Source organism: Uloborus diversus, chromosome 10, assembly GCF_026930045.1.
Source record: "Uloborus diversus isolate 005 chromosome 10, Udiv.v.3.1, whole genome shotgun sequence".
In the NCBI taxonomy this organism is placed as follows: domain Eukaryota; kingdom Metazoa; phylum Arthropoda; class Arachnida; order Araneae; family Uloboridae; genus Uloborus; species Uloborus diversus.
Window position 1 is genome coordinate 12,406,471 of NC_072740.1, and position 14,095 is coordinate 12,420,565.

At 34.0% G+C, this 14,095-nt stretch overlaps 1 protein-coding gene across 5 annotated transcripts in view; it reads left to right on the top strand.

Moving 5' to 3' along the window:
* Positions 1-9,652, top strand: part of LOC129231868 (cytochrome P450 3A8-like) — a 220,151-nt gene extending 210,499 nt beyond the window's left edge. For 4 of the 5 annotated variants that reach the window (XM_054866258.1, XM_054866254.1, XM_054866253.1 and 1 more), the window contains 5 exons: positions 434-594; positions 2,500-2,588; positions 3,586-3,729; positions 6,820-6,973; positions 9,258-9,652. In XM_054866258.1, the coding sequence (XP_054722233.1) occupies positions 434-594; positions 2,500-2,588; positions 3,586-3,729; positions 6,820-6,973; positions 9,258-9,341 (632 nt within the window). In that variant the 3' untranslated portion in view covers positions 9,342-9,652. Of the gene's footprint in view, positions 1-433; positions 595-2,499; positions 2,589-3,585; positions 3,734-6,819; positions 6,974-9,257 lie in introns of those variants that run through there. The other variant, XM_054866255.1, reaches the window with a different exon arrangement.
* Positions 9,653-14,095: the final 4,443 nt, after the last annotated feature.

The following is a 14,095-nucleotide window of genomic DNA, read 5'->3' on the forward strand; positions in this document are numbered from 1 at the left end:
AAAATCATTTTTTTTATGGGACAAAGTGAAAAATAAAATATTTTTCGAATGAAATATTTTCTTATCGAGTATGAAAAATATTTTTGATCAAATGAATAATTCAATAAAAGGTTGAATTTTACTTCGGACCGTGGGGTTCAGAAAAACAAAATATTTCAAATTTTCTCCTTTCCCCGATGGCGGGAATAGAATTTTCTCGGAGTAACCAAACCAAACAAGAAGAGTTTTTTTTTTTTTTTTTGACCGAAGTTTAATTGCACGTTTTTCACGTACTTTAATTAGTACGTAATTTACTAAAAAACACATGCATTTTTTTTTCTTCTCCGCTTAATTTTATATTTGTTGGAAAGACTCCACAAAATATTTATTGTAAAAGTTTATTACGTTCATCCCAGCCGTAACCACTTACCAAAAAATCTGAAATTTATTCTAGAGTTATCTCAAGATGAAATGATGGCTCAGTGTGTCTTGTTTTTCGTTGTGGGTTATGAGACTACAGCAGCAGCTCTCTCTTTTATGGCGTATGCTCTTGCGCTGAATCCTGAGTGTCAAGAAAAGTTAATAAAAGAAATAGATTCAGCTTTTGAAAATCATGTAAGCAATCTTAAATTAATCTATATTTATGTATGGGAAAATTTGTACATTTATAGATCTTGGAAACTACTTATTGTACTAATTTAACTTGGAAACCACTATTTGTGCTATAATTTAGCTTGGAAACTACTAATTGTACTAATTTAACTTGAAAACAACAAATTGTACCAATTTAGCTTGAAAACTACTAATTGTACTAAGTTGACTTGGAAACTAATAATCTTACTAATTTAATTTGGAAACTACTATTATAAAATACACTCGTGTTTGTGAAAATTGCAACACCATGAAGGAAGTATCATAACTGCATGAAATTTAATACACAGTTGAGTGGTAATGGTACAAATAAATGATTACATTTTCAAACCAAACAAGCAATAAAAAGAGATTAGTATTTTGTGTGGCTACTACGCGCCGCAATAAGAGCTGCTGCACGACTCGGCATGGAGTGAAACAAAGTTTGAATATCTGCCTGCGGAAGAGTATTCCATATTGTTTGTATGCGCAACCAAAGTTCGTCTGTCGAAGCAACAAGACGAGGATAACGAGCGAGACGCCGCCCAACGAATTCCCACACATGTTCAATCGGTGACATATCCGGGGAATATGCAGGCTAAGGAAGAAGCTAAGAAGCTTTACCTGCTGCGAATTAAGGTAGGATTTGACAGTCCTGGCGACATGTGGACGAGCATTATCCTGCTGGACTACAGCCCCTGGCAATCCTTGCAGGAAAAGAATAGCTTCGGGCTGTAAAACTTCGTTTATGTATCGGGTACTGTTCAAACTGCCCACAATTCGTAGCAATTGTGATCGTCCATGATATGCTATGGCACCCCAGACCATAACTCCGAGTGTTCGTCCACTGTGGCGTTCGATAATGCACTCCGGAATGTGCCATTCACCGGCATAGCGCCTGACACGAATTCGACCATCATGGTGCCAAAAATTGAAGCGGCATTCGTCAGAAAAGACGACCTGCTGCCAATCAGCACGCCAGCTCCTATGCACATTTGCCCATTGTAGCCGCAGGCGGTGATAGTTTTGCGTGAGAGGAATTCTATATAAAGGAATCCTTGCGCACACCCCACGCTGCAGCAGAATTGATGAAGCACACAATGAAACACCTGTAGCCGTTGACCACTGTGCTGCCAACTGTCTAGAAGAAGCTGTGCGGTCCGTCAGCGCCATACGCACGAGGTGTCTGTCATCGCGAGCTGACGTCACATTTCGGGGTCCACTCCCGGATTTCCGAACTGTCCGACCCTCGTCCGTCCACTGCTTCCAAACACGCATGATTGTGCTGCTGTTACGCTGCACACGAGCTGCTATTGCACGATAAGACAATACAGCTTCACGAAGGCCGACGATTCTGCCCGTTCAAACTCCAAAATTTGCTCAAATTTCGCTTTCTTTCTTCGAAGAGGCATAGTAAAGATTCAGTTAACGTTTACTCTAGCATATAACCACTGATAATCATACACGCCTCGCTACAGCCATCTATTTATATTCGGTTCGATCCGCCGTTCAGAGGGCGCTGCTCAGCATACGCATGCCCTACTTTACATTTCCTGCAACTTTCAGCTCACTCACGTAAGTCTTTCGTAGCGTTGCAATTTTCACAAACAGGAGTGTATATAGCTCATTGATAACGAAGAAGATAATCATCAAAAATTACTTCGAAATTTAGCAACATGAAAACCAATGATTACCTAAAAATATATATTAAGCGATTTTTTTTCCGATACTTTGGAACTAATTCTAATAAAAGTGAATCTTAGTTAAATTTAAAAAAAGTGAAATAGAAAATAATTACATTATGCAGTGTGAGTGATTAAGTGAAAAACAAATGATGCTGTTTGCAATAAAAATAAACGGCTAAAACTAATTATTCTTAATTTGTTATAGAAAGAAATGAGTTATGACACCATAAGAGATATGAAGTACTTAGATTGCGTTTTATCAGAAACCTTACGATTATATCCTCCAGTTATAGCGTAAGTATATATTAGTCGTAATATATTGGTCGTATAATATTGCTTTTTTTTTCTTTTAATTGTATTGTTGGGAAACTTTCTGTTTTAAACGAATTATAAAAGTAAGGAATAAGAAATTAGATTATTAACATACTTAGATTTTTATTGACTTAAGTTTCTGTCAAAACTGCTGAGAAAAGAAACGAATGAAAAGAAAATCTGAATTTTCTGATTAGATACCAATAGGCATGCTATCTAGAGAAATACGATTTAAAAAGATGAATTTCGAGCCAAATGAATGGCTTTTTTTCTTTGTTTGGACCATCAATAGTAGAAAACCTTTCAAAAGGCGACTTTTCTAATTAAATGGAAGTATTTATGAGACACAAAAATGAATGTACTAATCGACGGCAAAAGATCCGAACTGCATCTCCAATTTTTTGTTGACAGTTCGTATAACCGGAATGACGTAATGTGGCCAGATTCCATTCATAACTAAGTTTTCTGGAGAGAAAGATTAATCCTTCTAAAAGTTGGCACACTGTAATGAAAATCCTCTGGTAAATGGCGCTGAAGTTAGAAGTACGAGTGTCAGATTATGGGGCACCGCATCAAGTGGACATTGCTTGCTTGTCTGCTTTTGCAATCTTGTCAAATATCGTACTTGGATGGAGGACAAGTGTTGTATTCTTTCCCTCTATGAGGAGCGATCCATCAAAAACTCGAGTTACGTGTACGTAGTAGATAACATATTTAATGCCAGAAATTCAGCAATGTGAAAAAGGAAAGATACCATTTTTCTCGCATAGATATGAGTTCTTGAACTGACTAAGGTGTCACTTGCAACTTGGGAACACGTACATGTAATTTACATCATTAACATGTGCCAAACAGCGTAGAATTTGTCAAAGCATGTTTTATCTATTCAATATATTCAAATATATGTTATGAATTGTGCACTTGTAGATAAACATTTTCGCTATTGTTTAAGAGTTTTCAAATTTCTTGTTTCTTACAGATCCGAGAGATCATTAGCTGAGGATTACGAATTAAGAGGTACTGGAATCACCATTGAAAAAGATGTCATTATTAACTTTCCAATCTATGCAATGCATTTAGATCCAGAATTTTTTCCTGAACCTGAAAAGTTTAAACCAGAAAGGTAATTCTGAATTGTTGTATGCCCTCAGACGTACAATAAAGTTTCATTACGTTTACGTGGAAAGTTCTACCCGAAAATTCAAATTTGAATGAGTATATACATGTTCTTTTGAACTATGTATGACTCTGTCTCTTTATAAATGTATCTACAGGGGAAACTTGGGAGGTTTGACCCATAGAGAGACTTGACCCATGGGGATTTTTCCCATGAAAAAGGATATTTAGGGAAAATTGTAGTCATATTATTGGTTGATCAGTCACACAAGAGTATTTTGCAGAGACAAGCCATTTCAGAATTAATAGTGGTTTCTAAGAAATTCAGTGTTTTATGATACTGCACCTTTCAAGTAAAGTTTGAAGATTTTACAATTTTTTAGATTTAAACCTCCAGTTTTGATGGAAATGAATTTTAAAAGTGTACATGTTTTAGTCACATTTCTAGCTATACATTGATCTGCAGTAATTTTATACAACTTTAATCTAAGTTGCTAAAAATTTAAAGTAAACAAAACAAAACTAACGAGGGACCCAAGCTAAATTAGGAAGACTTGACCCAAATACTAATTTGATGTTTTTGTTTAATTTGATGTCTTTTCAATGAATTTCTATTTTTGAATAGATAAAATATTGTGATTTAGGCCAAATGATTTGATTATTGTGAATATGAAGGCATTATGTTTTTAATATATACTAAAATATGTTATATTTTGGTCTAAAAAATTGCTTTTGATTGACACATATTTAAAATACTGTTAATCTTTCAGCCCAATGATTTGTTACTTAATAAAATAACTGAAATATTGTTTAGGTCTGATCTTATTAAGTTTCCAATTTGACTTCTTCTTTCCTTCTGATATGGAGCAAGATTAATTATATATATATATATATATATATATGAAAAGTGAACATTTTGTACATTCACTTCAAGTATCACTTACTAAAACAAAAAACTCCATCAAACCTGCGTTTTTGATTTCAATATGAGGGTTGTTATATCTTCCTAAGTGTTGGGTCAAATATCCCTAGATCTAGGGACACTAGACCCCATATGCAGACTTGAGGACTATAATTTTTAGTACCATTCCTAGTTAGAATTATGCTATTTTTTTTAACCTTAAAATGTGCAAAATAGCAAAGTATTTATCGATGTTTTTTTATATTGTTCGAACCATTCTACAAAAAAAAGGGAAAATAAAAAAACAAAAATTCGGTTGCTCTTCAAAACTAACTACGATGCAGTCGAATCTCGATAACTCGAAGCTTATAACTCGAATATTCCTTTATCTGGAAATTTTCATCTCGTCTCAAATTCTTGAGACTGTTGTGGAAGCTTCCCATAACTCGAACTAACAATAACTTGAACATTTTTGCCAGTCCCTTGGGACTTCGAGTTATCGAGATTTTACTGTACATCTAATGTCATTATTGAGTTGGTTGATCGTGAAAAAATTTTACTGATAGAACTATTTTACGTCATCAAATGTTGTTTGAATTTTAACAAGGTTGAAATGCAACATAAACGTGCTCTGGTTGGCCATCTGGTTGATGACAATATAATAAAGATCCCTTTTTAAAATGGATGCCTTTTTCAACTTGGAAGACAGAAAGCTGCTGATACCAATTAATGCTAGACAATTATCGTTTGTCTATCGCAAATCAGAAAAACCACATGATACTCAGAAAAAAATACGAAGCTATGTTTTGATGTCTAGTATATCTAAGTCATGAAATGACCAGCTCGTAATGGTAGCTAATGGCAAAATGTTATGTTATCTTTATTCTGCATAAATAACATTGATAGAGAAAAAAAATTCAAAGTTACTCACATTAGAATTTTTATTTTGAATGCATATTTTATCATTGGTCATTTAATAACTAACGATCACGAACGGCAGCATTAATTTCTGTTTTGGCTTTAAATTAACATAATATCAGGGTAATTTAGGATCTCTTTTTACCTTTTAGTTCATATTTTTGTCTCAGTCTTCCGTACTGCTAAACCGTGCACATTTTTAAAATGGCGTTAATTATCTTGATAAGTTATACTCAACTAAATGTTAGAGCTTTAGTTGAGTATTTTAAGATTAAAGCTATCTTTTCAATTATTTATCTTTATTTCGATAAGGGGAAATTAAATTGTAAGTAAGCAAAAATAAAAAAGAGAGCTTTTTTCATACCTCAGACTGACAAGGAATCTGGTTTAAAATTTTTTGAGTAATGCCAAGTTTACACTCGTTATTGGAAAACTTCAACCACACTCCGGAAACCATCAATCGGAAAAGCTTTTAACCATCTTCATGGTGCTTTTGCAAAATCCACCTAACTTGATTGGCTGAGGTCTTTGTTGACTTTTGTTAGAGTACAATTGTAGTTTACCAGGTGAGTAATTTTGACTTAATTGTATGCGATGCAAGCTAACATACGAAAAAAAAAAAATTCAAGTTAAATGCAACTTTAAAATTGTCAACACAACAAATTGGTGGCATCTTACGTGAGTATCCATGTTTGGAGTACGGAAGAATTGTTTTTCCAATTATTCATCGAGGAGTAAAAGAATCAGAATTGAAATTTTGAGTAGAAGGATATAATTGTTTTCAAAGTCCGGTGATTATGATTTCTTTTAATTCGTAGTTTTTTCTTATCTGTAGCATTCTTTTATACGTAACAAATAGCTTTTTGCGTAGTTTTTCTAGGAACTCTACATTTTTTTAAAGTTAATTTAATGCACAAAACATACAAACTCTTTAATGGAGAATAACAGAAAACAATTCCGTACCTCAGAGCCAGAGGGACATAAGACCACAAATTGCGATTTTCCGTTTATTAGGGCATCGTATGTAGAAGCCTACTCCGCATCGAGCCATGTGAACGTAAAGTCTTAGAAAAGAAATCCTTTTAAATTTTTTACCAGGGTTAAAAGCGTCATTTGCATGCACTAGTAAAAAGGTTTTCTTCTCTCCCGTAAAATTATCATGATGTGACTCACGTTCTTCTGGCTCTGAGGTACAGAACTTAGCTTAACAAAATATTATTTAACTTTTACAAAACTGCATCTGTAAAATTAATTATTATTTTATTTTGCGATTTTCAGATTTATTGAAATAGTTCACCCTCAGTATGCTTATCTGCCATTTGGTGCTGGACCCAGGAACTGCTTAGGCATGCGTTTTGCCCTGATGGAAATTAAGTTATGCATCAGCAACATTTTGCGACACTATAGATTCCATTTGGCCGATTCTACAAAGGTAATATATAAAATTTCATTGCTTTTATTTTCAACGAGCTACACTTCACGCAAGTTGCGCTTACTGCAATTGCATACGAGATTTCTAGTCCTAGAACTATTTTGTTGAACAATGAATCGATTTGAATTCACGAGTTGCGTTCAAAAGAGATGTTTTATGCGTGTTGGCAGAAAGGGATTACTAAAGGTGTGCATGTAAAGTTTGATTTTTTTAGATTACCTTTATTAGAAAATGTAACATGGTCATATAGGAGATAAAATCCGGCCAGTTTGTCAAAACAACGAATGAAACATTTTACAAACAAACTTCAAAAATAAATTTTAAAACTCGGACTTAGTACGTCCTTTCAGATTACTTCAGTGTCAAAGTTCGCGGTAGTAAGCTTTGTCCGGATATTGCTGCCACATAGACACGCAGTAGCAAAGACCTAGCCTTCTAAACACACATAGTTTTTCTCTCTTGAGTTTTAGGAGCACATTTGTTGTAAATTTATTCTAGTTTTCTATAACAATGCTTCTTTTTGTTTAATTCTTATTAGAGGATTTCGGGTAACTTCCATCTTCGTATCAAATTACTCAAAACTTAGATGTTAAAACTTAAACTTTTCTGCATATACATGTTAATTATACAACAAAATAGTGCTACATTAATGTGAATACACAATTTTATTGAAGTGAAAACTTCTTCAGTTGCGTTGAGCATTTTTTGAGGTGGGAAAACACAATTAAATCGATTACTTTAGAAAGGCGTAAGTCCCATTTTTTGCAAAATTGAGTTAGCCGTGGTTTTACCATATTTTTATGTCGATAAATCGACAAGTGTAGAAGTGAAATGAGTCTTTGTACAACAAAACACTTTATTTTGAAGCCACATTTTTTTGTTTAATACAGAAAGGGCATAAGTCACGGACCTATGCCGTTTCTGTTCTCAACATGAGTGAAGAAATACTAAAACGCAATGTGAATGTGGCATGATCATAGAAGGGCAAGATTTTTTCGCGTAATTACGTAAAAACAAGTAACACCTTTACTTTAGCATTATTATGGTAGAGGCAGTTTTGTCATTTAGGGTGGTCAGGGGGAACCACCTCTTCCCCCCACTTTAAGGGTTAATTCTTTTTCATATAGTCGGGCGTGATTGTTATTGATTTCCGATAAAACTTTCATTGAGCATAGACCTTTACCCCCCCCCCCCCCCGTTGAAAAATTCGAAAATCACCTGCCTGGGTAGAGGTAAGACAAAGTATCGGAATGAAACTTACTAATTTCTCATGGATTTTATTAACATCAAAAAACTGTAAAAAACTGTTCGCTATCACTGTACTCTTGAACACTAATCCTTTGCCCCCCCCCCCCTCCTGAAAGTTTTGAAATGACGGGCCTGTCTTAGAGGACATTCTTTTGCCCTTTGCGACCGGAATTTTGGGACCGTAAAACGCATGTTAAACAGATACATGAAATTTTATGAGTGAAATTACACCAAGATTCACCGTGAAATCTGTTGAAATCGATGAAATCTGTAACTGCTAAAGCAGGTGCTCTTCATTCTTTAAGAAGACTTCACTCAAATTGCGATTTTGGAAAAGCGATTCTACGGGATGACAAATTTTTAATTCTCAACTTTCATGATGTTTAAATATTCTATAGATATCCAAGAGATGATTTCGGGCTAGCTATTTCATAGAATGTTTTCAAGAGCATACTTTCGTTTTTTCAAAGTAAGTTCTCAGCTCTCTGAACTTAATTTGCCAATAAAAGTTTCATAATGTAGAAAGAAAATAATCAATATCAATATGATTATTCAGTGCAATTTTGAACCTAATCATAATGATAAGTACTTGTGCATCGAACTTGGTCCACGAAACTAGACAAGAGAAGGATGTATAAAAAAAATTCCATGGAGGATGTATTTGATGAATATGAATATTTTTATACACATGTGAAACTTTTGCTTTTATTTGCTTTTATTGTGTAAATAATTTGTTTTACCTTTTATTATTTGTACAACTGAGTTGCGCCAAAGATTTTTCGATTTGTTTCCCCATTTTTTTCATGGTAATATAGCAGAATCTCGAAAGAATTACGCTTGCAAAAGGTTTTTCGGTTTTTTTGTGCTAGTTTTTTTTTTTTTTTTTTGGTCCAGCCAGAATGTGGCCGAATTTTCGAGGCTCTACTGTATGTTTTGTTGAGTTAATTTCATTGCTTTTAATTGCGTTAAATTTTATTGATTAAAAATTTTTTAAATGATGCAAAGACTTAATTTTTAAACTATGTCATTTTTCCAGGTTCCTTTGGATTATAAAAAAGGAGTAGGATTTTTAGCTGTAAATGAATTGCCATTAAAAGTAGAAAAAAGAACAGATGTATGAATTGAAATTGGCTGCAAAGAAAACGCTTTCCCTTCAAAAAAAAGTAGCTAGATCAAAAAACTCATTCTATTTTATAGAGCATGTAAAACATTTTTCAATGGGATAAATTTTTCCTGCATTATTTTCCTCTTTGTAAATATCATCGTTTGTCTCAATGTTTTGCGCTTGATTTTCAAAATATAAATGTTATGTGTTAATCGTAAAGCACTTTCTGTTAATAATATATATTACTAAACGTGAACAGTCTTTCTTATGTTAGAAACCTGTATATATTTTGATTGTTTGGTACAATAAATTATTTGTTCCTTTCAGTGATTGTATGTTTGTAAAAAGTTCATTAGATACTTAGAAGAGAGTAGGGAGGGATTCGAAAAAAAAATTAAGACATTCTAACATCTTTAAATAATATGTAATTCTTTGTAATTATTACAATTTTATTTTATAAAACATACATTATTTTTCAATGAAAAAAGAACCGACTTCAAAAAACAAAGAGGAACTAAAAAGTAAAAAATAATTGGTCATACTTATATACGATCTCCTCTCCAAACTTATGAATCAAATTTATTTTACAATTCCAGTACAAAAATCAACTAAACTACACCCCCCCCCCCCCCCAATGCTGATGCCTGGGTTCGTGCCACAAAGCCCTGGGTCTTGGGGAAAAATCATATCCCTTACATATTTTTTACTTTAGTTTTCACTCACAAATTAATATTGAATACAATAGATAGGCACATTTGTATTTGAACCGCAAGTGTATTTACACTTGCGGTTTTGGGGTTTTTCGAGTGAGGTTCACGCAAGGAGCAGCTTATTTATGCAAAAAATGTGTTCAAGGTGGGCGGCCGTTAATTTTGACCGATATTTGTTTTCAAAACGTTTCCCAAACGTATATTCATTTTTGCAAGATGTCCAGGTAAATGGCTCAAATCAGTCAAATAATAACTTAAAAGTATTAATCTACAGCTAACTTACATTTATTGACATTTTTCTCACATTTCCTATGTAATTTACTTGTGTAAATTATACTTTCTCAAAATAGCTTTGGCGGTTCAATTTTTGACTGATCATGGTTCGAGACTTTACCGCATTCCACCAGTTGCTGACTGCTGATCTAGATCATGCTCTGTATCTGCTGGACAAGTCGTCAAGCAGTTCATTATGAGCTGCTTCCCATGTCCCTAACCAAAGGGGGCCATTTCAGTGTTTTGGACAAATGTCGAGTCCATAACATGACACTTTTTTTGCCATAACTATTTAATTTACTGTTTGATTAGCACAATGTTTCAATTTGAGGTTGTCTGTTGGACAAACTCAAAATAAAATAATGTGCCTATCAAACAGTATATTAAGTAGTTATGACTAGAGATGTAAACTTTCTGGAAAATTTGAAGTAGTGGGAAAAAACCGGTTTTTTACCGGGGGGTTTTTACGGAAAAAAATGGAAAAAATGGAAAAAATTGATTTTTTTATGAATAAAAATAGGGTTTCTTAATAGCTCTGGGTTTCTTGGAACATACATATAACGGGTTAAGCATTAAAAAATATATGCAACCCATACATATTCTTTTTGTGTGTGACAGAAATACACATAAAGGTAAGTTTAATAAGGAAAAAAAAAAGATTTTTGTTTTATAACTGAAAGCTTTCTTGGTCAAATACCAGAAATAAGTCAAGTCGTCGTTCAACCAATAATATTGGGAAAGGTGTGATTAATCATAACAATTACATTTTCTATTTTAGATTGCCTTTGAAACTTAAAAAAAATAATTGTAATTTTTTGACTTTAACCATGATTGATATTGTTTGAAAGAAAAATAACTATGCTTTCCCTTCCTTACAATGTAACTTTACTGTCTGAAAATGAAAGCTATTGAGTTTTGATTTTTTCCAATCTAGTCTAAGTCCAAATCAAAACTAAATTGGTTTTTCTTTTTCTTTCCAACAGAAACCCCAAACCAGAACTGCGTAACGGTTTCTAAAGCTGAATCAAAACTTAAACTGGAGTTTCAGTTGATTCATACGGCCATGCTAAGCTCATTAGTAAAAGTAGTCAGTTGTGCACTTTTGCACAAAACTGAGTTATTATAACCAAGTTTTTCTCCATTTCGTATTTTACTTAATAACTAAAGTATTTTAGGGTCATTTGATCAGGAACTTTTTTTTTTTAATTTTGAGAAAAAAGACATTTGAATTAAATATATGTAAGAGCCAAACTATAAAACACAGTATCTCAGCTTAGCACGGCAGTATACATGGTGTGGCAAAAAAAAAAAAAAAAAAAAAAAAAAAAAACCTTGGACAAAAATTGCATCATCGAAAGGAAGTAAAGTAATTTCATTTCAATGAGTGTGTTATTTATTTTGGATATGAGTGTCTCTCACTTTATAAGAAAATAATTTGCTATACATCTCCTAGTTTATGTATTGTTTTTCGGTTTTCTTACATTTTTAAGCAAAAGATCTGCTATTTTAAAGTTGTTTAACTAAGCAGAACGGCAGTGTGCTTGCTGTGCCTCAGCAAACAGTATTTGATGCGGTATACTACTTCAAGTGGCTTGGAAATGGTAGTCCATGTCCGGAAAGTGTACTAAAACAAACATTGAACATTTCAGCTAATCGTCAGGTCATAAAAAGTGAGTTCAATGTAATCCTTTGGTTTCTGCTAGAGAAGTCGTAAGATGGGGATTTGTGACCGACAAGTGTAACTAAAAACAAAAACAGCGCAAACAACAAGTTCAGTCATTTGTATTACTCCAAAGATGCCAGAAACGTTTCAGACGGGCAGCAAGTCCGCGCTAGAAGAGATGGGGGGGAGAGGGTCCAAAGTGGGTAGGTTTTCGAAGAACGTTCGAAAAATGTAGCTTTTGGATTTTTATCGCAACAATTTCGGTATTATTTCCTAGCAAGGTTCTTGAACTTCAAAATAAAAAGTGATTTTTGTATCATTTCAAACCTAATATTTATTTATTATCAATTTTTACAAACATTTGAAAAACCTGCTTTGCCCTACCAGGGAGACCAAAGCGGGTAAGCTTAACTAATTGTGGTTTGGTACATTTTCCAATCAAATATGAAGTTATAAATGATCAAAATAGTTGACTAGCTAGCTGCCATTATATTTTTAAAAATGTAGAACAGTTGTACTTATCCAATTTAAAGTCAGCACATTTGTTTAGAAAACATAAAGAAATAACTGATTAAATAATTAGACTAATTAATTGCCATCCTAAAAAATAACTTTTTAAAGTTATACTTATCCTATTGAATTAGAAAATCTAAGTCAGCACACGAGTCGAGAAATTATAAATAAATATATGATTAAATCCTATATCCGCTTTGCCCAAAGGCACGTTTTATATTTCAATAATTATAATCTTATATTTAAAAAAGAAACAAGCGAAATGACTATCGTAGTTTCTAGGTGAATGGTGTCAGAATAACGTAATATACTTGATGATTTTAAAAAAAATGCTGGTCTCCGACTAATCACAAGTTACAAAACTTCATTTTTTATAGAAGTGTATCTTCTTTTTTTTAATTTTAAGCCTGGTTGTGTCATGTCGCTTCACTGCTGCTTCGTTGGGGCTGATTAAAATTCGGCGGTATTCATGCAAACACGACATACGTATGCATTGCCGCTTACACACCATGGGGGGGACGAAGACCTACCCACTTTGGGTGACCTACCCGATTTGGACCACTCTTCCCTGCCTTTCACGGATTTAATGTTCAACCAGCTCATAACCTTCAGAACAATAGGCTTTGGTCTGTAGGCACTCCAAGAACCTTAGAAAATGTTAAACATCGCCAAAATCCGAAGTCATACTTTGTCTGTGATGGAATTAGCACAAGTGACAAAAAGACAAGTCAAAGTTTGACAGTATTTTAACATACAAGGAGGGGTGCGGGGGAGGAAATTGCATCAGAATTTATGTATGAGAAATTTCTAATCACGTTTTACTGAAAATTTCAATTAAAACTTCCTGAAAAGTTTAAAAAATTCATCTTTTCAATTTTTCCGGAGTGGAAAAAACCCCTTCGGAAAAAAAAAAACGTTTTTTTCTGTTTTGTTTTCCGAAATTTTCTGGTTTTTTTCTCGACTGTTTTCATCTCTAGTTATGACAAAAAAGTCATGTTGTGGACTCTACATAATTGCCCAAATACTGTGAAATGACCCTAGAGTTATTAAGTAAAGGAGCTGCTATAAATGATTTGTCAAAAAGTATTCACTGTAACCGCCACCTTTACTCAACTACCTTCGATTCAACGCCGTTGTTGGGGCCGTGGTAGCCTGATCGGTAGGGCATTGGACTCGGGGCCGGAGGGGCTCGGGTTCGATCCCTGCTGGTCGAAGACCCACCGTCGTCATTAAAGGGGACTGGGCGACGTTAAATATGCTCGTGGTCTCAATGTCCTCCAAGTGAAACGATACCTCTGGGGGTGCTAGTACCAGGTAGCTATTAGCTCTTGGACTAGTTCTAAATTCTCATTAACTGTCCGATCCGGTGATGGTGCTGCCATCTATCGGTATATAAAATAATGGAGGCAAGGCACATAGTATGCAGATCCCTCGACATAATACAGTTGTAGTCAGTTGTGACTCTTGAATAGAAATAGAAATAGAAACGCCGTTGTTCGTCATATAATCGCGTTGTTTTTAACTGCAGAATCAATTTAAATGAGTACTTTTTTTCATCTAAACTGGAAGATGGTGCCATGTGCTGCACATGGCTGCAAGAACAGAGCGTT